Source organism: Hypanus sabinus, chromosome 2 (genome assembly GCF_030144855.1).
Source record: "Hypanus sabinus isolate sHypSab1 chromosome 2, sHypSab1.hap1, whole genome shotgun sequence".
Classification (NCBI taxonomy): domain Eukaryota; kingdom Metazoa; phylum Chordata; class Chondrichthyes; order Myliobatiformes; family Dasyatidae; genus Hypanus; species Hypanus sabinus.
Window position 1 is genome coordinate 136,198,864 of NC_082707.1, and position 27,007 is coordinate 136,225,870.

Below are 27,007 nucleotides of genomic sequence, written 5' to 3' on the forward strand. Positions count from 1 at the left end.
TTCCAATGTAGCTGCATGTAGTGAACTCTTTGCTTTGAGTCTGCAATTACTCAGAATATCACTAAAAATTACATAGCCATTGATGCTTAACAATCATGTTAGTAATCTTACCTGTTATAATCCACATAGCGGATCAAAATTGGGTAGAAGGAGTAGAGATCTCGGCAGAGAACAGCAAATTCATCTAGGATTAGCAGTTCAGTCTCCTGGAAATCTACCTTATACTCTGCTTTCAGTTGTTCTTCTTCTAAAACAACTTTTATTGCTTTCTTTTTCAGTTTCTCTAGTGTTGGAATGAATTGGTTTTTCAGCAATTCAGGTTTGGCTTTGCTGATGATTGGCTGAGCATACACTGGAGAATTCAAAAAGAAATAGAAGTGGAAGTTTAACATGGTGGAATTTTAACATGGTTAGTCTTTTCTACTAACTATATGCATCATGCATGAAAATACCCCACGTGGTTCAAGAAATCATCTAACTTATACTGCATTTAGACCAAGTGGACAAAGTGTGTATTGCTGGTTCAAGTATTATGCACTTTTGCTTATTGTGGTTAGTTCCCAGCTTGAAACCAACCTACTCAAAGTAACAATTCAGCAATGGTACTGTCCATTAAGAACCTTTGGAGAAGTTGTTATTTATTTTAAGAATCCCGATATTCTGCTAAATTTTCTCTAATTGCTGGGATTGCTGTACACCTGAGGTCTTGTTGAACTGGTCAGTAAAGGGAAGCCCATGCAGCAGACATTACCATATCCTGTATGCAGTTTCTATTGAACCCTGATATCTCACCACTGTTCCCTTTACCTAGGCTACCATTTCCTCTGCCAGTTAATTCAAGAATGATATTAATAAGGTGCTTTCCTTAGAAGGGAGAATGAAAATGTGGAATTATCTTCCTCATATAACATCAGTTACATCAACCGAAAAATTACTAGTTTGTCTATATAGAGTTAAGAAGGCTTGTTGCTATAAAGGGCTACCAAAGTTTGTAGAGCAAAACTGGAAGTATAAAGTCAATGTACAAATTAGCTATGAGACAATTAAATGTGAAATCAGCTCAATGGAATGTACGGCCATTTCCATTCAATGCACACAATTAAATGACTGCAAAGGCATTTAGAGTGTGCTAAGTATTCAAAAGTCATTGCACTCTGCTGTGCTTCAGTTTAGAAATGGTATATAATTACTTTTACCATAAAATTGACTTGGGTATTATGTAATATCCATCAAATTTCATGCCGTACATTTAATAAGTTCATGAAGTCAAAACAGGTCTTTTGCTTCTACAAGTATGAAGCAGGATATTATCAACAAAACACAAGTCCCTATAGGGACCATTAAAATATTGCACTTTTACCTGCTAGCCTCTTCATCCATGAAGCATCATCGATGCCCAGGTTATTGTTCAAGATCTTCAAGATGTTGCCCAAGATTGCACTGAGATGCTCCGAGGTGACCACAGTACAGCAGTCCCCACTGGGGTTGTTCTCAGGGCCCCGTTCCCACCAGTATGACAGATAATTACACAACATGGGCAAAACTACCTCAATGATGTGAGGCATTTCTGTGTATCGAGCTCCAGACTCAGCTGTCTCACTGATCTCTTTTATTAGTGCATCTAGTTGAGGTACCTCTGGGCACACTTCCTCCACAGTATCTGGCAAACCTAGAACTAACAAAGCAAATTAAGTGTCAATATCATAAGCACAAGCAATTCTGCGCATGATGGAAATCAGAAGCAAACACAAAAAAAAAACTGGAGGAACTCAGTAAGTCAGGCAGCATCTACGGAGGGGAATAAACAGTCGATGTTTCGGCCAGAGACCCTTCATCATGGAGGCTTGGAGCCAAGAACTCAGTGAAGGCAGATGGGTTTGGATGGTAAACATTTGGATGAACTGTGTTCTAGAACATGCAGGCTGCAGCAGCCTAAGACAGAAATGCATGAGTCAGTTTTGATGAGCACTGCAGCAGGTAACCTTCAGATAGATCAAGCAAATCGAATGGTCATAAGTAGCTTTGAGCACCAGAAAAGACATCTAGCATTAGTCCATAGTGGAACCAACCAGGAGATTTGGTCATGTGAATTAAAACACGATTAATTAACATTCTCATAGTAAAACATCCTTTCAAAAAGGATTACGATAATATGATAAAAATCTCAAAACTTGATACAAACCATTGTTTCTGTGTCATGTCATTCATTGTCTTTGTTCGAAGGGAGACAACTGCAAAATTGCTGATTCAACCACAACAGCAGATACTGTTGCTGTTACAAACTGGGATGGGTTTAATGCTTTAAATTTTTATGATGTGACTTTCCTTTGCTCACTGCATTTTACTAGAGAAACCCCGTACTTCTAATTAGATACGTTGCTGTCTTGAGGTGTGGTTGCTCTGCTTTGTCATGCCCTTTCTAATTTGAGTTTGTGCTGAAACTTTGGTTTGGAAGTGAAAAGCTAAGGGCACTATGTGAGAGCAAATGCAAAGCAGGGGGTGGGTCAAATAAGATTCAGCCCATTGTTTATTGATTCAAATACTTATGCCTTCTCTACTGAATACAGACATAATTAACATAAAGCTCCTAGAAGTCTTGCCAAATCACACCCTAATTCATTGGGTCGACAGAGCTCAGTAGCTGATACTGAGACTTCAATACTATTTCTTCGTTTCATGGATTTTTCTTTGTTTAATTCTCTGTACCTGATTGGCCATAAACAGTTAAACAGCAAGAGGATGGTGTTTGCAAGTCCCAGGGCCATCTATTATCCAGCTTAATGTCCTTGATCAGTAATTTGGGAGCAATTCTTGTTGCATCATTCAAAAATGCAAGTTTCTGTAAAAAAAAGGCTGTTAATCTAATTGTATAGCAATTTCTAACTTTGGGTACTTGTGTTTCTTCACATTTCATACTGATATTGACCATTGCAGTGGCAACGTTGTTATCATTGTAATGACCATTTTCCCAAACACAAAAATTAAGAGGAGGCAAAGGATCATCTACATTGCCAAGATGTTTACAGGCCTTAAAGAAAGAGCTGTGGGTGGGGAGACAATTAGAATTTGTATCGGAACAAGCAAAATATTTAAAATAAAAGATGAGCAAACCTTTACTTCACTTTTGCTTTTCTCATGGTTTACATTTAAAATTTTAGATTAATTAATTAGTGGGTTACGCCAAAATACATATACATTGGGCTGTTGTCAGATTTAGCTCCCTCCTCTGACAGAGTGCATTGCTGCAGTTATGAGCAAAGGAATCTGGACTGAGATGATGCGCATTCAGGCTACTTCTCCATTAACTCTCAACAAAAGATGGAAGTACATTAGGCTCAGTATAATTGTGATTTCAAAATAAAATCAAAGTAGCTAGCTACTAATTAACTTCTCTAGCCCTGAACAATTTATTTTAAAAGTGAAGCATCTCATTCTCGCAGATATTATTCTCGCACCTCTTCTAACTTTTTCTGTTTATGCTTCCTCTTAAAACACCTTGACTTCAATATCTTTATTTTGCTGTTCATCATTTAGATAGAATTTCAATTTCCTTATTTAGATTCTGCATTTCTTAATGAGGATTCATCAATTAGATTGGTGGAAGAGCCTCAGTATTTCTCGCCCTTCCTGAACATGCTAAAGATTCCCAGTAGGATAGAAACCAGATTAGATTTTGGGATCTATCAGTGATGCAATTAACAAGTGTCATTGCTTGCCAACCAACTGGAAAATCTAGGCCAGAAGGTCTAGGGCCATACAAGGTGCACATTTAATGGTAACATTATAAACAGAACGATTTATATTTACAGAAGGACAATCACATAACAAGGTGTATATAGGAGGAAAATTGAATACTAAGTTACGAATGTGGTTCTGATGACTGAAGTCAAAGGACCGAGTTTAAAGGACAATTTGAAGAAGCATATGTTTTTAGTCAAAGGTACAGATGAGAATGATGGAGACATTACATTACAGTAAGAGACATTTTAAATTGGCTGGCTGAAGAAAAGTGTACAAGGATGTCACTAACTTGGTACAGTGAGCCTGCGGAGCTACAGGCTCCAGGAAGGGGCATCAGCCTTCAAAGGACCTTCCTGAAAGCAAACTGGGACTGCAGCATAATAAAGGGTGAGTGCGGAAAAAATACCTGCTTGGTACTTGGGTTCTCATAACCTCAGCGTTGCTGCAATGCAAAAGACAGAAGAGAACAGCCAGCAACAATCTGAACATTTTGTGCAGACAGAGAAAGCTTGTAAAAAATGGCCCAAAATTACTGACAGGTTCAGCATTCCAAATTCTGCTGAGAATCCCTTGCATTCCCTGAAAAATGGCCTCGGATACAGTGGTGATAAAGCTTGTGATTGACAGTAATGTGGGAAGGCTTTATTCAAAATGATTTGTTTCATATTTTTGATTATTTGTCAGTATTTTAGCTGTTTTAACATAAAAATGCTTCACTATATTTTGAATCATTTTGAAATGCTTTAGATTGGCTGAACGACGATATAACTTCTGTAGTTTCGACAGCTGGTAAAGCTGGAGTTGGGGGTGGGACAAATGTTTCCTTGCTGTCAAAACCTTTGGGAATGTTTCAATGACAGAGCTTCATTGGGCTACCAATAGAGGTATTGTGAACGCTTAGTCTAGCTGTTGGATTCCAGGAGCTTCAACTCAGCAAGGCCGGTTCTCTGGATCCCATTCCATTAAAAAACAGAGTGAGGAGTCCATAGCCTCTATTCCACACAATAAATATCAAATGTTGTAATTGTGACCAACTATTCAGTTTTGTACTTAATGTTATAAATTCACCTACAGTTCCATTAACCACATTCTAATCAAATGAACACAAGGTATTTGCCAATATAGATGCTGCATAGTGTTAGTTGACCCTGAAAACAAGTGTTTTATCCCCACAGAAAGACCACGTCACTTACTGATACGTTCTCGGGGTGATTTTGTGTTGAAAACTGAATGCGTATTGTGTATGTTGATAGATGGCTCAAGAAAAGCGACTGGCATGGCAGCTGCCAGTGTGGCAAGACATTCTCCAAGGACAGGTCGTTGTCTAAACAAAGGCAGAAGAAAAAGTATAAAGCCACGTTCTTGTCAAATAAAGGGCAATTATCTCCTCTAAAATATTCAACTGTACCAATATTGGAGAAGCTATGTTTGCCATAGCTGAGAACATGCTACATATTTTATGTACAATACTTTGATTGAAGGAGCATGTTGTATCGTAACTCAAACATTTTTAAGACTTATACAAGCAGTAAGAAAAAAAGTTATCCAGGAGATTATCAGAGATAAGATCCCACAAGTTCCTTTTCTCAATTAGACTAAATTTCACAGAGGTCAGCAAAAATATGAAGTGTTATGAAAGTGTAATTCTCCACCACTGGTTAGTAACTCAGTAATATTTTCTTGCTAATTCTAAAGCCAAATAATAAAAAAGTTACAATTGCAATTCTCAACACATGAGAAATTCCATTACTCTGTTAAAGCAGAATCCGTTGACTCCTTTATGGTAAAAAGTGATCGGTGTTAAGATAGTGGAATGCCTAACGACATAGGTCCATAGACACAAACTTAGAGTGAATGTTTAATGACCCCATGTTTAAAGAAAAGTAAACGTGAAACACCTGCCCCTACACCTCCTCCCTCACTACTATTCAGGGCCGCAAATAGTCCTTCCAGGTGAGACGACACTTCACCTGTGAATCTTTTGGGGTCATATACTGTGTCTGGTGCTCTCAGTGTTGGCTGCTGTATATCAGGGAGACCTGACATAGATTAGGAGACCACTTTGCTGAGCATCTACGTTCTGTCCACCTGAAAAAGCAGGATCTCTCAGTGGCCACCCATTTTAGTTCCGCTTCCCAATCTCATCCCAATATGTCTATCCATGCCCTCCTTCACTGTCATGATAAGGCCACACTCAGGTGGAAGGAACAACACCTTATATTCCACTTAGGCAGCCTCCAAACTGGTGCCATGAATATCGATTTCTCAAACTTCCGGTAATTCCTCCTCCCCTTCACCATTCCCCATCTCCTTTTCCCTCTTTCACTTTATCTCCTTGTCTGCCAATCATCTCCCTATGGTGCTCCTCCCCCCTTTTCTTTCTTCCATGGCCTTCTGTCCTCTCCTATTAGATTCCCCCTTCTCCATCCCTGTATTTCTTTCACCAATCAACTTCCCAGCTCTTTACTACACCTCTCCCTCTCCTGGTTTCACCATCACCTTGTATTTCTACTTTCCCTCCCCCCACCTTTTAAATCTACTCCTCATCTTTTTTTCTTCAGTCCTGTTGAAGGGTCTCGGGCCCAAAATGTCGACTGTACTTCTTTCGATAGATACTGCCTGGCCTGCTGAGTTCCTCCAGCATCTTGCGTGTGTTGCTTGGATTTCCAGCATCTGCATATTTTCTCTTGAGTGAGAAATTAGATTTGATGTGTAGTAAGAACTAATATTGAATTTTGACACTGGTTAACTCTGTCTCTGTATTGCCTCAATATACTTCTGCACAGCATTCAAAGAGGCGCACCTCAGGGGTGTGTGCTTAGCCCACTGCTCTACTCTCTCTATACGCTTGACTGTGTGGCTAGGAATAGCTCAAATACCATCTATAAATTTGCTGACAATACAACCATTGTTGGTAGAATCTCAGATGGAGATAAGAGGGCGTACAGGACTGAGATATGCCAACTAGTGGAGTGGTGTCGCAGCAACAACCTGGCACTCAACGTCAGTAAGATGAAAGAGCTAGTTGTGGACTTCAGGAAGGGTGACAGGAAGGAACACATACCAATTCTCATAGAGGGATCAGAGAGCAGCTTCAAGTTCCTGGATGTCAAGATCTCTGAGGACCTAACCTGGTCCCAACATATCAATGCAGGTATAAAGAAGGCAAGACAGCAACTATACTTCATTAGGAGTTTAATCTGGTATGTCAATAAATACACTCAGAAACTTCTGTAGGTGTACTGTGGAGAGTATTCTGACAGGCTTCACCACTGTCTGGTATGGGGCGCTACTACACAGGACTGAAAGAAGCTGCAGAGGATTGTAAATTCAGTGGGCTCCATCTTGGGCACTACCCTACAAAGTACCCAGGACATCTTCAAGGAGCGTTGTCTTAGAAAGGCAGCATCAATTATTAAGGACCTCCAGCACCCAGGGCATACCCTTCTCTCACTGTTACCATCAGGTAGGAGGTACAGAAGCCTGAAGGCACACACTCAGTCATTCAGGAACAGCTTCTTCCCCTCTGTCATCTGACTCCTAAATGGACATTGAAACCATAAATTCTACCTCACTTATTAAATATATATTGTTTCTGCTTTTTGCACAATTTTAAATCTATTCAATATATGTATATTGCAATTGAGTTACTTACTTATTATTGTTATTATTTTCTTTTTCTACATTATACATTGCATTGAGCTGCTGCTGCTAAGTTAACAAATTTCACGACACATGCCGGTGATAATAAACTGATTCTGATTCTGAGATGTCGTATTGTTAGCTCTGTCTGCTATGATTGACAGTACTTGACCAAGGTAAAACACTGACTGAATTGACAAGGTTGGGCGTTGCTGCCTGTGAGACTAACAGGAGATGAAGGTTGTGGATGTAGAAACAGGAAAACCAAGTTCTCCAAGTGAGAAGAAGCACTGTGAATTTGTCATAAGGAGGACGTGAGAGTGAGATTTGTCGAAAAGTTTGATGAGCATGCGTGGACTCAGCCATTCACTCTTTATATGGACTGTGTGAATGTGTTGTTTTTAAGGTGATCAAGCGTTATTGAGGTTCCAGGAAAGACCAGAGAAGAGCACAGCAGGATAGACGTGAGGCAAGGAACGATACTGGGCAGGAGGCCCAGAAGCATGTGACATCAGGGAGTTTATACGTACCATGGATGACAGACAAGTCACTAATAAGAACATTATAAATCTCATGAAGGACTATTATAATTCAAAAACATTGGAAGTTGTTTAATTGCAATGGAGCAAATGCTTGAGGGAGCAAACAGAACAGCAACTGGAAGTGAGATTGTATGGTAAGCTGAGAGACAGTTTTGCTCAGGGCATGATTCTGGGGTGCAAGCAGGCCCCAGGCCCATAATGCTGTTAATAGCAATTTCAACACTAATGGCAAGTCATGTAGATTGAAAATTGGCAGATACGTGAGTGCCAATCGCTCGGAGTCATCTGTTGCATGTCTCTGACCTTCTGTAAGCAACAATCTTTCATCTTCTGGTGCGTCACCATGCCTCTCTGTTCTTCAGCCTTTCCTCAGACCTTAGTGATGCTGTTGACCCTAACCAATCTCCACTTGGTCTCTTGGTAATGATCCTCAGCCTCACAATGCCCAATCACATTCTTGAAGAAGTTGAATAGCTAATAGAGGATGCAGACCCCAAGCGCATTAGAAGTGGAAACTGCAATGCATGCCAAGAGGTGGAACAGTCATTGTCAACAGTATTTATTGCTTGATACAGAGATAGGACTTAGTGTGACAGAATTACATTGGATATTTTACAGGGTATTTTAAATTCCGTGTGGCATTTTATAATGGTCGTATTTTAAAGTGAAATAGATGTGGTGTCTGCCTCACAATGGAACTATGATCAGTTCACAGTTATCTGTGCTGCAGATAGCATTGTCAAGACAAAAGATTTGACAATACTTATTGCAGGTCAGCCTGTACACATTGATAAGCTTAAAGGGCATCCAAAGAAAAGATTGTTACCATTGAATTCATTGTATTTAGTAGAGTGCTAAATAGATTGTAGAATTTTATTTGGTTATCAGTGTTGTGAGGAGTTTGTATTGAAATTTTTGTACACTGTATACCACATGGAGTATTTTTAAATGCTTGGGAATATTTATGTACATATTATGTAGATGAGGGGAAAGGACCAGATGTATATGTATCAATGGCTGAAGTAATCACTTCAGAGGTGTTAAAAATAAACTGTGATATAGGGTTTATAGACAGGAAAATTAAGAAACTAATTATAATTAGATAATTGCATGATTTCATATGTACAATATTTATTTGATGGCATATATTACTATATTCAGGCAGTTGTTGACATGGTTGTACAACTCTCGTTTGGAAAGGGAAACCAGTGTTGACTGTATACATACCTTTAAGGAGTCAATATGTCATAGTGTGGCCTTGATATACCTTTGCAAATGACAAGCTTTTTAATTTGAGAATGGCTGCTTTCAGTATAGGATACTCTGCTATTTCTACTCTCCAGCCTAAGTGACTGTAGTCACAGCAAAACAGACCTTGCAGCAAAGAGCTTCATTAACAGCTTTCAAATTGCTCTTGATTTTGTAAATGTGCGTGGAAACACAATTTGCAGAGGAAGAATGCATAATAGCTAATCCCACAGACTTTTCTTGCACAGCTGTTCCTGTCTACTCATGATCGACCTAATTTCCTAATGCATGGAGCGACTTAGCTCTCTTAACATTCTCTGTCATCTACACCTGCTTGGGCTTTAACAGTTCTGTTATATTAACAGTTATTTAAAGCTTCAAGCTCTGATTGATGAGGAAATGAAGGTAAAGTGTATCATAAAATAGTGTTTGAAACAGAATTTTTCCAGAACTATTGATGAAGCTTTCAGCAGAAGTCCATGAAATGAGGAAGAGCAACCCATCCAGAACACTATTTATCCTCTGCAAATGTCATGAAAAATGAATGGTTGCAGATGGCAGTCCATTCGACAATAAAGAATTATTACAGGATATTGCTCTCCATTGTAAATGGATACCCCCAAGCTTTCCTTTTTAATTGCTGCTCCATGTACAGCACAGAGGCAAACTCAGAGCTTTACAATGCAGAGTCTGTAGCAGAGAGCAAGTATTAGCCATAGCTTATAAAAATGATTTTATAACACTGTTATGTTAGCTGATATTCTTATAGTATAAACACAAGGTCTTGCTGATGCTGGAAATCCAGAGCAACACACACAAAATACTTAAGGATCCCATCAGGCCAGGCAGCAGCTATGGAAATGAATAAACAGTCAGCGTTTCAGGCCGGAACCCTGCGTCTGAACTGGAAAAGAAGGTGGAAGATGCCAGAATAAGATGGTTGGGGAGACATGAAGGAGAAGGGGCACCAGGGGGAGGTGATAGGCAGGTGAGGAGAAGAAGTAAGAGAGCAGAGTGGGAAAAAGAAGAAGAGGACAGGGAGAGGGAGAAATTACCGGAAGTTGGAGAAATCGATGTTCATGCCATCAGGTTGAAGGCTACCTAGACAGAACGTGAGGTGAGGTGTTGCTCCTCCACCCTGAGTGTGCCCTCAGTTTATCTATCATGGCTAAGTATTCCTCAAGTTTGCAGCAAACTATGTATGAAAGATTTACTGGAACATTTCTACAGTTTCCATCTATCAGATGTAAAATAAAATTCTTTTAAAATCTTCTGCTTATTCTAGCTAGTATATGTAAAAGATCCCTTAAAGAGGAGTAAAGTCTTCACATGACATATTGACTAACTCCATTCTCTGAACTAACATCACTAAGCCATTTATCTGGTTCAATCTTAATTGCTGATTATGTAGCTCTGATGTGTATTGACATAGAGAAAAGAATCACAAAAAGATCAAAAGAAAGAAGAGCCAAAAATAGAAATGCTGGAAATGCTCATCATCTTTCTGCATTTGTAGAAAGAGAAACAGACCATGTTTCATTTCTGTGACCCTTCATCAGGACCGGAAAAGAGAACATGCAAGTTTGTTTTCAGTGGGAGATAAGTGGAAGGGATATGTAGAACAAAGATAGTGTCTCTATTAGGACGAGTCAAAATGTTTTAATAATACAATTATTGGCACATTAAGCTTCTGAGCCTACATAATGAGTTGTTAACAGTTAGGTTCACAGCAGGCTAAATTTAAGCATTTAGGATAAGAAAAACTAAGCCAGCATGAAACTACAAGCACAAAAAAGAGGGGAAAAAACTAAGCAGATAGAATCGGGACAGTGAGACAGGTCATGTTTCAGTGAAGATACCTACATCAAACCTGTGGAAGAGAGAAATAATTTAGTCTGTGGAATGGTAAAATGAATGAAGCTAAGGGAATTTCTTTGATAGAGTCAATATGTGGCAGGTAGGATGGGGTGCAATGGTTGCGTCCAATGGTTTGACATAGTTCTGGCTTACTGGGGTGTATTCAGCAAGCCACACTCTAAACAAAGATGAAAAGAGAAAGATGGTCAGTTAAATTACTCTTATATGGACAGGAAGAGCGAGCACATTATTTAAAGCTAGATAGATTTAAAGTGAATAAATCCCCAGGACCTGACAGAGTGCATCTTCAGACTTTGTTGGAGGCTAGAGGATAAATTGCAGAGACTTCTGCAGAGATATTTACTTCATCACTGACCACTGATGAAGTTCCTGAAGACTGGAAGGTAGCTAACATTACTTAAGAAGGCTGGCAAGGATAAACAAGGGAACTGCATGCCAGCCAGCCTGATATCAATAGTGGAGAAGTTTCTGGAAGAAATTCTATTGAACAGGATCTACCAGCACTTGGGTAGACAGAGTCTGATTAGGACCAATCATTATGGCTTTGTGTGTGTGGAAAATCATGCTTGATGAGACTTTTAGAGGTTTTTTATTGAAAAAGGTAACCTCAAATATAGATTAGGGTAGGGAAGTGGATATTGTGTATTTAGATTTTAGTAAGGCCTTTGATGATGTCCCATACATAGGCAGGTCAGGAGGGTTAGGTCCCATGGAATCCAGGGAGATCTAGGTAGGCAGATTCAGAATAGGAGGTAGGAAGCAGAGAGTGACGGTTGAAAGTTATTTCTTGGAAAGCAGACTGATAACTAGTGTTGTGCCACAGAAGTCAGTGCTGAGACCTTTGTTACTTGCTTTATGTATGTATATATATTGTTTGGATGTTAATGAACAAAACTTGATCAATAAGTTTAAGGGTGACACAAAATTAGCAGGTGTGTTGATAGTGAAGAAGGTTATCGCAGTTTAGAAGGGGATCATGATTAGTTAGGATTGGGCTGAAGAGAGGCAAATGGATTTCAATACAGATAAGAGTGAGGTGATACATTTTGGAAAGTAAAGCTAATGTAGAACTTGTACTACGACTGGTAGGACACTAAGGGAATGTAATGGAACTGAGGGACTTCAGAGTATAGATGCATATTTTTTTGAAAGTGGCATCTTGGGTAAGCGGGGTAGTAAAAAAGGAATTTAGCATGCTGGTCTTTATCAGTCAGAGCATTGAGTAAAGGAGATGAAACATTATGTTGCGATTGTACAAAATAATAAGGCAAAGGAACAAAATTCGACCTTTCAGCCCATTGAGTCTGCTCCGCCATTCCATCATGGCTGATCCCGGATCCCACTCAACCCCATACACCTGCCTTCTCACCATATCCTTTGATGCCCTGACCAATCAGGAAATAATCAACTTCCACCTTAAATATACCGATGGACTTGGCCTCCACCGCAGTCTGTGACAAAGCATACACAGATTTACTACTCTCTGGCTTAATAAATTCCTCCTTACCTCTGTTCTAAAAGGTCACCCCTCGATTTTGAAGCTGTGCCCTCTAGTTCTGGATACCCCACCACAGGAAACATCTTCTCCACAACCACCCTATCTAGTCCTTTCAACATTCGGTAAGTTTCAATGAGGTGCACCCACATTCTTCTAAATTCCAGTGAGTACAGGCCCAGAGCTGCTGATTGTAGGCAGAATTTCAGATGGTGAGGAGAAGGCGTACACTAGTGAGATCAATCAGCTGGTTGAGTGGTGTTGCAACAACAACCTTGCACTCAACATCAGTAAGCCCAAGGAATTGATGGTGAACTCAGGAATGAGAAGTCTAGGGAACAGATACCAACCCTTATTCAGGGATCAGCAGTGGAAAGGGTGAGCAGTTCCAAGTTCCTGGGTGCCAGCATCACTGAGGACCTATCCTGGTCCAACATATTGATGCCAAAGAAGGCACAATAGCCTCTAAATTTCATTAAGTGTTTGAGGAGATTTAGTACGTCACCAGTAACTCTCGCAAATTTCTACAGATGTACTGTGGAAGGCATTCTAACTGGTTACATCACAGACTGGTATGGAGGGGCCACTGCATAGGATCAAAAATAGCTGCAGGAAGTTACAAACTCACCCAGCTCCATCATAGGCACTAGCCTCCCTGGCATCCAGGACCTCTTCAAGAGGTGAAGTCTCAAAAAGGCAGCATCTGTTATTAAGGAATCCTATCTCCCAGGCCATGTCTGTTCAGAAATCTGATGGTGGAGGGAAAGAATATTCCTAAAATATTGAATGTGTCTTCAATCTCCTGTACTTCTCCTTGATGAAGCAATGAGAAGTAGACAAGGACTGGGAGATGGGAATCCTTAATAATGGATGCACTGTTTATTTAATTTAAATTTATATATATTTTTATTGTGATTCATAGCTTTTGTTATTATGTCTTTCACTATACTGCTGCTGCAAAACAATAAGTTACATGACACATGCCGATGATATTAAACCTGATTCTGATTCTGAATGAATGGTGTCACAGCAACAACCTTGAACTCATTGTTAGCAAGAGCAGGAATTACTTGTGGCTTCGGGAATGAGGAGGAAGGTCCTCATTGAGGGATCAGAAGGTGGAGAGGGAAGGCATCCTTAAATTCCTGGGTGACAACATCTCAATGGATCTATCCTAGGCCAACACATTAATGAAATCACAAATAAGACATGCCAGTGGCCCTACTTCTTTAAGTGTTTGAAGAGATTTGATATGTCACCAAGGACTCTTGCAGATGTACAGTGGAGAGCACTCTTAGTGGTTGTATTACAGCCTGGTATGGAGGCTCCAATGCAATGGATCGCAAGAGGCTTCACAGAGTTGTAGACACAGCTAGCTTCATAATGGCACAACCCACTCTACTATGTCCGAACTACAGTGACAACCATGAGGACATTTTGAAGAAGTGGTGCCTCAAAAAGACAACATCCATCATTATGGACTGAGGACATGCCCTCTTCTCTTTACTACCATCGGGGGGAGAAACCGGAGTCTGAAGACTCCCACTCAGGAAAAGATTGTTCCTCTCCACCGTCATCAGATTTCTGAATGGTCCATGAACACCACCTCAATACTCCTTTCTATCTATTTATTTATTTATTTATTTATTTATTTATTTTATAATGTGTAGTAATCTTATGTCTTTACACTGTACTGCTGCTGTTAAACGATTAATTTCATGCCATATAAGTCAGTGACAATAAATCAGATCCTGAAACTGAAAAGAAGGCAGAAAAGATTTATGAGGATGTTGTCAGGACTGGAGTGCTTAAATCAAAGGGAATGGTAGGCTTGGCAAGGTTTTTATTCCTTGGAATGAAGGAGAACAAGGGGTAACCTTAGACAAAAGTTAAAACTACAAGAGGCCAAAATAAGATGGATGATGACAGTCTTTTCCGCAGGGTAGGGAAGAACAAAACTAGGGAGCATATAGTATATTTAGGGTGAGAGGGAGAAGCTTTATAGCAAACTTTTCATGAAGAGTGTGGTGAGTACAGGGAATGAGCTGCCAGAAGTAGTTGAGCTAGGTACAAGGGTATCATGGAGGGATTGGGACCAGCTGGGTGGGCAGCTTGGTCAGCATGGGGCCATTGGCTGAAAGGACTGTTTCCACACTGTTTTGCTCTATGACTCTAGAGAATTCAATATTAAGTCTGGACCTTAAATGTTTGTTTTACTTTTAACAGAAGTTGCCTGACCTGCTGAGTGTTTCCAGCATTTTCTGGACATGTTTCAGATTTCCAGCAATGGCTGTTCTTTTGATTTTCCAGTCATCATAACTAGACATTAAATGGGGCAGAATGTGCTATCAAAATCTGGCACAATAGCAGATGCCATACCTCTGTTTGGTTACATAGTCAATGTGAGAATGTCATTGTAAAAAAAATAGATTGCTGTCTGCTGAAAACGGCCTTTGCAACTGTGTCCTTTTAATGACAGGAGGTGGTTAAGGATAAAGATAAAAATTAGCTTCAGGTATTTTTAAAACAATCAGCTGCTTTTGTGACTAAAACTAAGGAGGAGTGCAACAAATAATAAGATGGGAACAATACTTTTCTATAATGGATATATAATGGTTCAACAAGTTTCAATGTAGATAACTGTTGGATATCACAGTTTGATTAAGCAAAAATAGGAGGTTATATATTACAAATAAAACATTTTGTAGAGGTAGAAGAATAATATAAATTGAGTAAGAATACGCAAATCACTGAATGTTGTGACATAAGCTAACAAAAGCATTAAAATAAAACTCTAGAATTCTTTGTTATTTCCTACAGGGATTGAATTGAAGAGAAGAAATGCAAAGGACAGCAATCGTAAGTTAAAAGAAGAATGCAGAACAAAATTCTCTGTTCACCGATGAGAATGCCACTTGGAGTGGTTGAATGGAAGGTGATGGATGCATTTGGTGATCAGCCAAATGTGAAGGTTACCGAAGAGATGGATAAGGAGAGCAAAAGGAAAAGATACAAGATGTGTGGGTATCTAATATAGAGGCACTGCTATTCTATGACACATACAAGATAAAGGCAAAGTCGAGAAGAAAGAAAGAAATTTAATTTTCCATTAATGCTATCTGCACCCCAGTGCAGTAGAAATTGCACCACTTGCATTAGGAGGGTATCTTTCTGCATAGATAATATTTAAATAGCTGTACAGGTTTGACGGCACACGCATCATTGCTTTAAACCATGTTTACTGCAAGGCTGCTACATGGGTAGAATATGAACAATTTAGGGCAAGATTAAGATTATTTTGTTGCACCTTGTAAGGACAATGAAACAGTACACTAAAAGCAAGATCCTTAACAGTGCTGCTGAGAAAGAGATCTTGGGATCCAAGTTTATAGCTCCTTGAAAGTGGCTACACAGGTCGATAAGGTGACTAAGAAGGCTTTAGAATGCTTTCTTTTATAGTCGAGACATTGAGTTCAAAAGTCAAGAGGTTATGTTGCAACTTTATAAAACTCTGATTTGGCCACATCTGGTTGCCCCAATATAGGAAAGATATTGAGGCTTTAAAGAGGATACAGAAGAGACTTACCAGGATGCTGCCTGGTTTAGAAGGCATGTGCTATCATGAGAGGCTGGATAAACTTGGGCTGTTTTCTTTGGAGCAGCACAGGCTGAGGGGAGATCTGATAGTGGTTTATAAGATTATGAGAGGCGCAGATAGAGTAGGCAGGAAGTATATGTTTCCCAGGGCTGAAATGTCTAATACCAGAGGGCATGCATTGAAGGTGAGAGGGGGTAGGTTCAAAGGGAATGTGAGGGTAAGCTTTTTACTCTGAATGTCGTGGATGCCTGGCATGTGCTTCCCTGTATGGTGGTCGAGGGAAATACATTAGACGAAGATGGAGGGATATGGATATTGAGTGGGTAGAAGGGATTAGTGTTTGGGTGTTTTTGATCTGCTTTTTTAGCTGGATCAGCACGACACTGAGGGCCAAAGGGCCTGTTCCTGTGCTGTACTGTTCTCCGTTGTCCATAATGATATAAGAACTCTTGTACCTCAGCTCACCCAAACTGAAAGTTTTGCTTCTGCAGGAGCAGGCCATTGGTCATTACTACTGAGAGTTACACCATGGTCCTGATAAAGCACAATGTTCACAGTTGGAGTCGAAGTCTGTCCAAACAACTGGAAACAAATCTGTGGCCCAACTACATCAACTCATATCTCCTCCCCAGAGACATCTACCCCCTATTCATTCTATACCCTGTTTGGAAATGGTGTCTGTATTCCAAGCTAAAGATGAGCAGTGTTGCAAGAGTAAGACAGACACAACTGTCTTCAACTGTTTGGCCATCCTACTCTGAACGGACTTCCGGTGCCATAGGGATGTACTAGCAGTTAAACTGGAGAACTTAGCATTGCTGTTGAACGCCTATCAGGGAGATCATTAGAGAACCTTAGTGGACATCAGCACATTGCTGAAATCCAGGTATGTTATTTTCTGGGATCATCCTTTCAGCGTATCACCTCTGTAAATTCTAGCGTTACTTTCCTGTTAAAAATTAATCTACCTTCATTGCTAAGGTAACTGTGGTGATAGCATGCCTGATTATTTTAGAACAATATATACTTATTAGAGAGCTTGTGTAAAAAAAAATCTCAATATTGTAGAATCTTTGCTGCCAGTAAGGAGTTTGTAAGTTCTCTCTGTGACTGCACAGATTTCCTCAGGTGCTCCAGTTTCCTTCCACGGTCCAAAGATGTACTGACTGGTAGGTTAATTGGTCATTGTAAACTGTCCTATGATTAGCCCAATGTTAAATTGGGGGTTGCTGGGCACCGTGGCTCATGGGGCTAGAAGGACCTATTCCATGCTGTATCTTAATAATAAATAAATAGATAAATCTAATTAAAACTAAAAATGATGGCATTACCTTTCCACATAGACATTCTTCCCTGTCCCCAAAGCATACAGGCTGCACAGGATCCTATAGCATGACACTTGGACATCATCCACTGTAAACACAAAACCATATTTCTGTGAGTTTAAAGCTCTCATTAAGCAATCTCCTACAACAGTTCTAATTGAAGTAAATATTTACCTGATATGAAATTAAAACCCTTTTCATTCTGAAATACCAATTCAGTCTTCCTAATTTTCCAACATTACGAAATGAAGGAAAAACTGGAAGAAAAGTATTCTAGGGCTCAAATAAGAGTCCTTTTCCTGTTTTTTTGGAGTAATATGTCACACTTATTATACCAGGAAACAACAAATAAGCTAGTTCAGTTGACAGTAGATTTTTTTTGTTTTCCATCCACTGACAACAAAATGCAGCAAGAAACCAGTTGTAAAACACTAATAAAGGCAGCAGCTGAAAGTACACCTATACTTTGAACATTATTTCTTCTTGATATCCTTTCAACTGACTTAGCCAGTATTACATTTCTGTACAAAAATACTTTCTCATTTATTCTGTTGCATTATACTATGCACCAATATGTTTACTGGTCTTTACTGACTTCATACTACAGACAGGAAAATCTGACTTTCCTCGTACTGGGCTGTACCCCCACCACCATCCACTCAATGGCTCCTATTTACAATCTCAAGGTTCTTGCAGAATTTCCTAGATATGACTTGATTTCAAACCTGAGACAGAAGTTATGAATATCAGTCCCATATATTCATAAACTACCAATGTCACAGCAAAAAACAGCATCACCTGTTACTGCTACATTGCCATTCCGAAAGAGCTTTTATTTCAATGGTCCTATTTGACTGATGTTTGTACACATTCTTTCTCAGTGTAACTTGCAAACACATATTGGCAACTCTTACAAGTTCCATAGGATTCTGCCTTCACCATCCTTTCTGAAATGGTAATCCACGATTAGGAAGTTAATGCAAAGAATCATGGAGTTGCACAGCATGAAAACTCGCCCTTCAGTTCATCACATTCACACCAAACTTTTGCCTCATTAGTTCTCTTCTCTCTTCTTCCCCCTTCCATCAAGCAGATAATGTAACAGTTTGAGAACACATACCATCAGGCCCAAGAATAATTTCTATCCTCCTGTTTCTATCCTCCTTGAATAATCTTCTTATATGATCAAGATGATTTTGATCTCTCAATCTACTTTGTCATGGCATTTGCATTTTACATATTTGTCTACCTACACTGCACTTTCTCTGTAACTGCAAGACTGTATTTTGTGTTTTGCCTTCCATTTGTTGAAATTATATATGGAATAATTTGTCAAGATGGCATGCAAAATCAACCTTTTCACTGTCTTGTGACTTGTATCTGATTCCACCATCTCCTCTGGCAGCAAGTTCCAGATATCAGTCACTTTCAGGGTAAAAAAACTAGCTCTCAAATCCCCTTTCAAGCTCTAAAAATAATGGTAGGATACACAGACTTGTTAACATGCAAGTTGATAACAACCTGCAGCCCGGATGGGATATTTAGTGAATAGTGCATCAGTAATTTCTGAATGATTCAGTGTGATCGTAGCAAAAACATTAACTTCTGTTCACGTTTCCTACATTTCATGTATCCATATCACAACTGATCAATAAGTATCAGTTTTGTCTTGACTCATGGTCCAATAGAAGTTTTTTTAAAAATTGGTCCTAAATGGTGACACCGGAAACCGAGCTCCTTTCAGACTCAGGCTTAACTACAGAAGATGGGGAATCTTGCAAACACGAGGAAATCTGCAGATGCTGGAAATTCAAACAACAACACACACAAAATGCTGGTGGAACACAGCAGGCCAGGCAGCATCTATAGGAGAAGCACTGTCGACGTTTTGGGCCGAGACCCTTCGTCAGGACTAACCGAAAGGAAAGATAGTATGAGATTTGAAAGCAGTGGGGGGAGGGGGAAATGCAAAATGATAGGAGAAGACCAGAGGGGGTGGGGTGAAGCTGAGAGCTGGAAAAGTGATTGGCAAAAGGGATACAGAGCTGGAGAAGGGAAAGGATCATGGGACGGGAGGCCTCGGGAGAAAGAAGGGTGGGGGGGAACACCAGAGGGAGATGGAGAACAGGCAAACAACTAAATATTTCAGGGATGGGGTAAGAAGGGGAGGAGGGGCATTAATGGAAGTTAGAGAAGTCAATGTTCATGCCATCAGGTTGGAGGCTACCCAGCCGGTATATAAGGTGTTGTTCCTCCAACCTGAGTTTGGATTCATTTTGACAGTAGAGGAGGCCATGGATATACATGTCAGAATGGGAATGGGACGTGGAATTAAAATGTGTGGCCACTGGGAGATCCTGCTTTTTCTGGCGGACCGAACGTAGGTGTTCAGCGAAACAGTCTCCCAGTCTGTGTCGGGTCTCACCAATATATAAATGGCCACACCGGGAGCACCGGACGCAGTATACCACACCAGCCGACTCACAGGTGAAGTGTCGCCTCACCTGGAAGGACTGTCTGGGACCCTGAATGGTAGTGAGGGAGGAAGTGTAAGGGCAGGTGTAGCACTTGTTCCATTTACAAGGATAAGTGCCAGGAGGGAGATCCGTGGGAAGGGATGGGGGGATACGAGTCATTGGGGGAGAGGAAATCTAGCACGCAGGCCTATTGGCATGTGGACATGCCCTGGTGCTTGTGAACGCGATCCTCAGCTATGGGTAAGTAGCCCCGCTGCCTTGTGGGCAGTTTCGGGTGAGATCAAGGCTACAGGAGTAAACCCAGACAGCAAATCTAGAGTGGAGCCCCTAAGGTGGCTGGACATCATTGAATATCCTTCCAGTACCTCCTGCAGCTAAGCTAGTGCCAAACATATTGCTTCATAAGCTTTCCTTTGGACTACACTGGTGAGGCCAAGAGAGAGATCTTGACGACTGGGCATTTCAAGATCTCCATATTTTCTGCCAAGGCTTGCGATGATTATGATGATCACCCATTGTTCCTTCAAGACAGATGGATGCCAACCAACCCATGTCAATCAATCACTTTATCCCAGAAAGTGAGCAGTTAAACATGTCATTCTACATGGTAATGAATTATTGCTGTATATTTAAAAAATGCATGATTTCCTAAGATTAACTTTATCTCACTTTTAATTCCTCCCATTTTTCATATTCTCTTTTAACTTAAATTTAATTTTCCCCTCTGTAATCTATCTGTGCCTTATATGACTCTAATTCACATTTGTTTATTGCCTTTTGGTTTTTAATACTCAATGGCCAAGAGACATTTTATTGTATTTTGATTAAATGTCAGCATCCTTCAATATCAGCTCTATTTCTCCCTGCGTAATGCTACCTAAAAGGCTTGGTATTTGCATTTTTTTTAACTTCAGATTTTAACATCAGTGATATATACAGTACTGTGTAAAAGTCAGAGGCACATATATATAGCTAGGGTGCCTAATCTCTTTTGTATAGGTTCAATAGGTACATTTAATGTCAGAGAAATGTATATAATATACATCCTGAAATTCTTTTTCTTTGCAAACATCCACAAAAACATATTACATCTTTCCAGTTAACAATTAACACTTAATACTACTGAACGAATACAAAGCTAAGTACTGTTATCTCTGTTTCTCAATCATTTTATTTTAATCAATATATAGTACTGTTCAAAAGTCTCAGACATCCTAGCTATATATATATATATATATATATATATATATATATATATATATATATACACTTCTGACTTTTGCATAGTCCTGTAGCTACAAACGAAGGAATTCTGCAGATGCTGGAAATCCAAGCAACAAACACAAAATGCTGGAGCAACTCAGCAGGACAGGCAGTGTCTATGGAAATGAATGAGCAGTCGACATTTTGGGCCGAGCCCCTTCATCAGGACTGTAAAGGAAGGGAGAAGAAGGTGAGGGGAGGGGAGGGGAGGAAGGAATGTAAGGTAGCAGGTGATAGGTGAGACCAGAAGAGGGAGGGGGATAAGGTAAAGAGTTGGGAATTAGTGAGGAGATAAGGGCTGGGGAAGGGGAAATCTGATAGGAGAGGACAGAAGACCATGGAAGAAAGGGAGTGGGGGAGTACCAGTGGGAGGCAATAGGCAGGTAGGAAGAGGTGTGAGAGGGAAATAAAAATGGTGAATGGTGAAGGATGGGGGGGGGGGGGATAATTACCAGGAAGTTTGAGAAATCGACGTACATGCCATCAGATTTGAGGCTACCCAGATAGAACATTAGGTGTTGCTCCTCCAACCTGAGTGTGGCCTCATCAGTAGAGGAGTAGAGGAGACATGGACTGACATGTTGGAATAGGAATGGGAAATAGAATTGAAATGGGTGGCCAACAGGAATTCCTGCTTTTTGAGGTGGACAGAGTGTAGGTGCTCGGCAAAGCAGTCTCCCAATCTACGTCGGGTCTCACCAATATACGGGAGGCCACACTGGAAGCACCAGATACTGTAAATAACCCCAACAGACTCACAGGTGAAGTGTCACCTCACCTGAAAGGACAGTTTGGGGCCCTGAATGGTAGTGAGAGAGGAGGTGTAGGGGCAGGTGTGGCACTTGTTCAGCTTGCAAGGATAAGTACCAGGAGGGAGATCAGTGGGGAGAGATGAATGGACAAGGGAATCATGCAGGGATCAATCCCTGCGGAAACTGAGGGGGAGGGAAAGTTGTTCTTGGTGGTGGGATCCTGTAGGAGATGGCAGAAGTTACTGAGAATTGTGTGCTGGATGTGGAGGCTTGTGGGGACGTAGGTGAGGACATGAGCAACCCTATCCCTCATGTGGCAGTGTGAGGATTGGTCAGGGTAGATGTGTGCGTAACAGAAGAGATGTAGTTGAGGCCAGCTCCTTTCTTTGAAGAAGGAGGACATCTCAGTTGTTCTGGAATGAAAAGCCTCACCCTGAGAGCAGATGCAGTGGAGACAGAGGAACTGAACAAAGAGAATGGCATTTTTACAAGTGACAGGGTGGGAAAGAGGTACAGTCACTGTAACTATTCACAGGCTGATCAAAACATCTTCCAAAGTTCCTTTTGTCCAACTTCTCTCTCTCTCTGCTACATAAGCTTACTTCTCTAGTAACTTACAGCATTTTTGAGCTGAACGGTGTGGGAGAGTCCAATGAAGCAGAAAATGCCAATCCAAACTCTCATCTCTTTATACACCACTACATTGGGGGATCGGTAGTGGAGAGGGTCAGTTCCTGGACATTAACATATTGAATGACCTATCCTGGGTCTAGCACGTAGATGCAATCACAAGGAAAATGTGCCAGTGCCTTTATTTTCTTATGAGGTTATGGAGGGTCAGCTTGTTCCCAAACACTTTATCAAACCTCTACAGATGGACTGTTGAATGTACTGGTTGCATCATGGTCTGATTCAGAAAGTCAAATACACAGAAAGCTGCAGAGAGTAGTGGGCTCTGCACAATACAATCAGAAGTGCACCCCACCCCCTCCCCCCCCACTATCTGCAGCACCATCAGATGTGTCTCCAAAAGGCTCTGCCTCAAGAAGGTAACAAGAAAGAAGATCTCTACCTTTCGAGCCATCCCATCTTTTCGCAGCTAACATTGGGCGGGAGGTGCAAAAACCTGAAGTCCCACACCACCAGGTTCAGGAAAAGTTGCTCCCCTTTGATCGTTTGGTTCTTGATCCAGAAAACCCTAATCACCTCTACAGTTTAGCAACACTATGATCACTTTGCCTAAAATCCACACTTTTGTACAAATTTTTTCTCTTGTAAAAATTGTGCCTAATTCATTTTTAATTTATATTTTTCTTGTGAATGCTGCTTAGATGATGCTATATTCCTGGGCTGCTGCTGCAAAGAAGCTTTTTTTTATTGCTTCTGCATTTATATACAGTATGCTTATGCATATGACAATAAACTTGACTCGTCTTTCTGTTTTCAGTCAATGCAAAAAACCAAATGGTTGCAAATAAAAGTCAAATTAAAGTCTACAAGTGAGGTAATGAAGACCCTTATATCTTTGCACTACGTTGAGGAACCGGGCTACTCACAGATCAAGTCAGTTCCAAACTGATGTTGACTAATATGGCCAAAGAATGATGTTAGCACAGGCAGCAGAACTACAGTCGTGTAATTGATATTCTGTGTAACTCCCTTCAGTTGAGATCGTGAATGTGTGAATTTTCCAAGTTTCAGATTTTCCAGCGTCTTTTCCAGATCTTCAGCTGCATTTTCAAAGAATGAACGCAGACCAGCTTTTACCAACTCTAAGCCAGACTTCATAACAGTCCTGGAATGCACAAAGGATAAGATGTACAATCTACTCATTTCCAGTGGGGGTTGGTGGGGGGGGGGGGGAAACAAGCTTTGCTTAAAAATCTTGAAGTAGGCGAAAAATTTAATGAAATATGAAAAAAATGCTGCAAATACCTGGGATCTAAAGTACGTGCCAAGATATGTAAACAGTTCACCATTGTTCCAGAATCAGTGCCTATAGAAGTAATTAAACAACTGAATATTATTTTTTTATTTACGCAAATACTATTAATATTTTAAATCTCAGTACCCCAATCAGGATTTTTATATATTAGAAGGCTACTTTTAACTACAAATAGGCAAGTGTGTAGAATTTGCAGCTGTAATCCTAAGGTGGTATCAGTTGGTTAATGCTACATCCTTAAAAAGCCCTTAGTGAATAGCAAGAGCGGAAAAACTGCTCTGTTACTGGATGGGAACAAGAAAGGAATCTGCTGGCTTTCATATAACTCTTCAGCAGGTAAGGTGTGATGCTTGGCAAAGGTGGCTGTGTAACTTATTTGCACATTTCCAAAGTTCACTCTTGCTTCCCCAAGAAAACAGCTTTCAGATGGCAAAGGCATATTCTACCAACCATGCAGCATATGTAATACTATATTTATGCACATACAGAACTTTGTGGTGTTGGTAGTCAAGAATAATTAGGTGGCACTCTTTCTGACTGCAGCAATGCATTTCTGAGGCCTAATTAGTTTTAAACATCTTTGTATTTGCTGTTGTGTGCTGGGGCAGCAGGCTGAAGGGAGCAGACACCAACAGAATCAACAAACTCATTCGTAAGGCCAGTGATGTTGTGGGGGTGGAACTGGACTCTCTGACGGTGGTGTCTGAAAAGAGGATGCTGTCCAAGTTGCATGCCATCTTGGACAATGTCTCCCATCCACTCCATAATGTACTGGATAGACACAGGAGTACATTCAGCCAGAGACTCATTCCACCGAGATGTAACACTAAGCATCATGGGAAGTCATTCCTGCCTGTGGCCATCAAACTTTACAACTCCTCCCTCAGAGTGTCAGACACCCTGAGCCAGTAGCCTGGTCGTGGACTTATTTCCACTTGGCATAATTAACCTATTATTATTTAATTACTTATGGTTTTATATTGCTATATTTCTACACTATTCTTGGTTGGTGCCACTGTAACAAAACCCAATTTCCCTCGGGATCGATAAAGTATGTCTGTTTGTCTGTATTTCTGGAAATTAACAACTATTATTCTCACAACTATATGTTTATGGAGATGTTGCACCCAAAATTTCAAGTTAGTTTGGTCCTAGGGGCACAGACACCAGATTACCTTGGATATCATCCACTGACAGATCAGGGAATACATTTTTTTCCGACTATCTTAAGAAACTTATCCTTCAGATCACTTTTGTAAAAGAACAGAGCTGGGTTCAGTTTGGTCAACATACTTATGCAAAAATGCAAATAAGTAGCACAACAAAAGTATAGATGACAAGCTGTGATTGATCACCACCCAAAAGCACAGATTTTCTTCAAACACATTTTCCTTCATATAGAAGAAACACATTGGCTTTTATTCCCTTTTTCCTGGGGATCTGTTGGAGGCAGCCTTCGAAAAAAGAGGATTATGAAAAATATTTTCAGATCATCTGAAGGATTTGGTTGTAGAAAAAAACTCTAAACAATAGGATGGATTGTAACCAATTCACACAAGTACCAGCCCCACTATTATATTCATAGGATGATCCTTAGCTATCCCAGCCTTGGTGCAATTGGATAATATTCAGATAATCAAGATTTTAGGGTAGGCTGCTTACCAAAGAGTGAGATCCTATGTCTGACTAGGGCTGCAAGTTTGCAGAAAATACTAGATCAGGAAAAAGCAGAAAAGAAGAAAAGGTAATAGAAATACATAGTTACAGAAATGTCCTCTGATATTGAACTATTAATAACAAGAATAAAACAAGCATTTTCACAGATTAAAGGTTCTAACATAAGCTATCTAAAAAGCTCCTACTTTCATGACTCAAGATCAAAGCAATAAAGTTGGGAAAATGCTTAATATATTTTATATTGAGATTCTCTAGTTCCCCAGTAGAATAAATTGGACTCTTTGCCTCCCAGTATATCTCATTATGATCTTGCACCTTATTGTTTACCTACACTGCACTTTCCTTGTAACTGTTACACTTTATTCTGCGTTGTTATTGTTTTACCTTGTGCTGCCTCAATGCTCTGTGTAATGATCTGATCTGTATAACCAGTGTGCAGGACAAGCTCTTCACTGTAGCTCAGTACATGAGACAACAATAAACCAACTCCAATATTTTAAATTTGGATTTGATAATTATTTGATAAACAGTGGCTTCCTCTTATTAGAACATAATTTAAAATATAATCATAATTCTCTGCACTTGAAAATTATTCCTTTCAAATGAATTGTCATGTAAAATTTCTGTAAAGTATGACAACTTGTAGAAACGAGCTTTGCCAACCTGGCCATCATTTCCTTTTCTTTATTGGATGCATATCCACTGCTGCTGAGGCTTTTGGTTGGAGAGGACAGGAAGTACATATAGTGATTCTTGAAGTATTCATCAATCAGGGGAAGCAGAATCTGGGAAAGAAATATATGAACGATTATTTCTACCAAGCACTGATTCTTAATTCTTTGCACTTTGTTCAAACTTTATTGCACAATAAATGTCCATTAACTCTTGAGGAAATATAACATGGATAAAAAAATGCCTCAACAATTACAAATTCTTAGCAATACATTTCAACTGATACAATATTCTGACATAGGCTGAATAAATTGACAAAGTAATTGGTAAACAGTGTCAGTGGTTTTCCACATGAAAACAATTTAACCAAGCTTTGTTTTATTGGGATGCAACATGAAAGAATTTGTTAGGAACCTATTCCACATGGTGTGGTTGACATGGATTACATTCTGAGATTGAAGCCTATCATGATAACAAAATGAGAAAAGAATACTTTGGAAAGCTCAGTGCTCAGCTTTCAAAAGAAAAGTAGCACTGCTCAGAGTCTCAGGATGTTTCACAATTTTACAGCCAGCGGAGCACTCTAGGAAATACAGCTTCAGAAGCATGGCAGCTGGTTCGTGCACAGTAAGTGTGCACAATGAGCTTTCAGGTGCAGCCAGCTTACCTGGTGGTGTAAACTGAGGGGCACCACAGATACTGCCCCTGTTTATTTCATAAGCTTCTATGTTCATTTGAGAGGCAAAACAAAT

The 27,007-nt window shown here is 40.1% G+C and overlaps 1 protein-coding gene across 1 annotated transcript in view; it reads right to left on the reverse strand.

Moving 5' to 3' along the window:
* The window catches only part of ryr3 (ryanodine receptor 3), a 375,337-nt gene that overhangs the window by 96,451 nt on the left and 251,879 nt on the right, over positions 1 to 27,007 (reverse strand). The window contains 8 exon segments of the mRNA XM_059955616.1: positions 112 to 352; positions 1,361 to 1,675; positions 4,935 to 5,065; positions 17,476 to 17,557; positions 23,518 to 23,756; positions 23,897 to 23,957; positions 25,569 to 25,618; positions 26,247 to 26,368. Of these exon segments, the coding sequence (XP_059811599.1) occupies positions 112 to 352; positions 1,361 to 1,675; positions 4,935 to 5,065; positions 17,476 to 17,557; positions 23,518 to 23,756; positions 23,897 to 23,957; positions 25,569 to 25,618; positions 26,247 to 26,368 (1,241 nt within the window).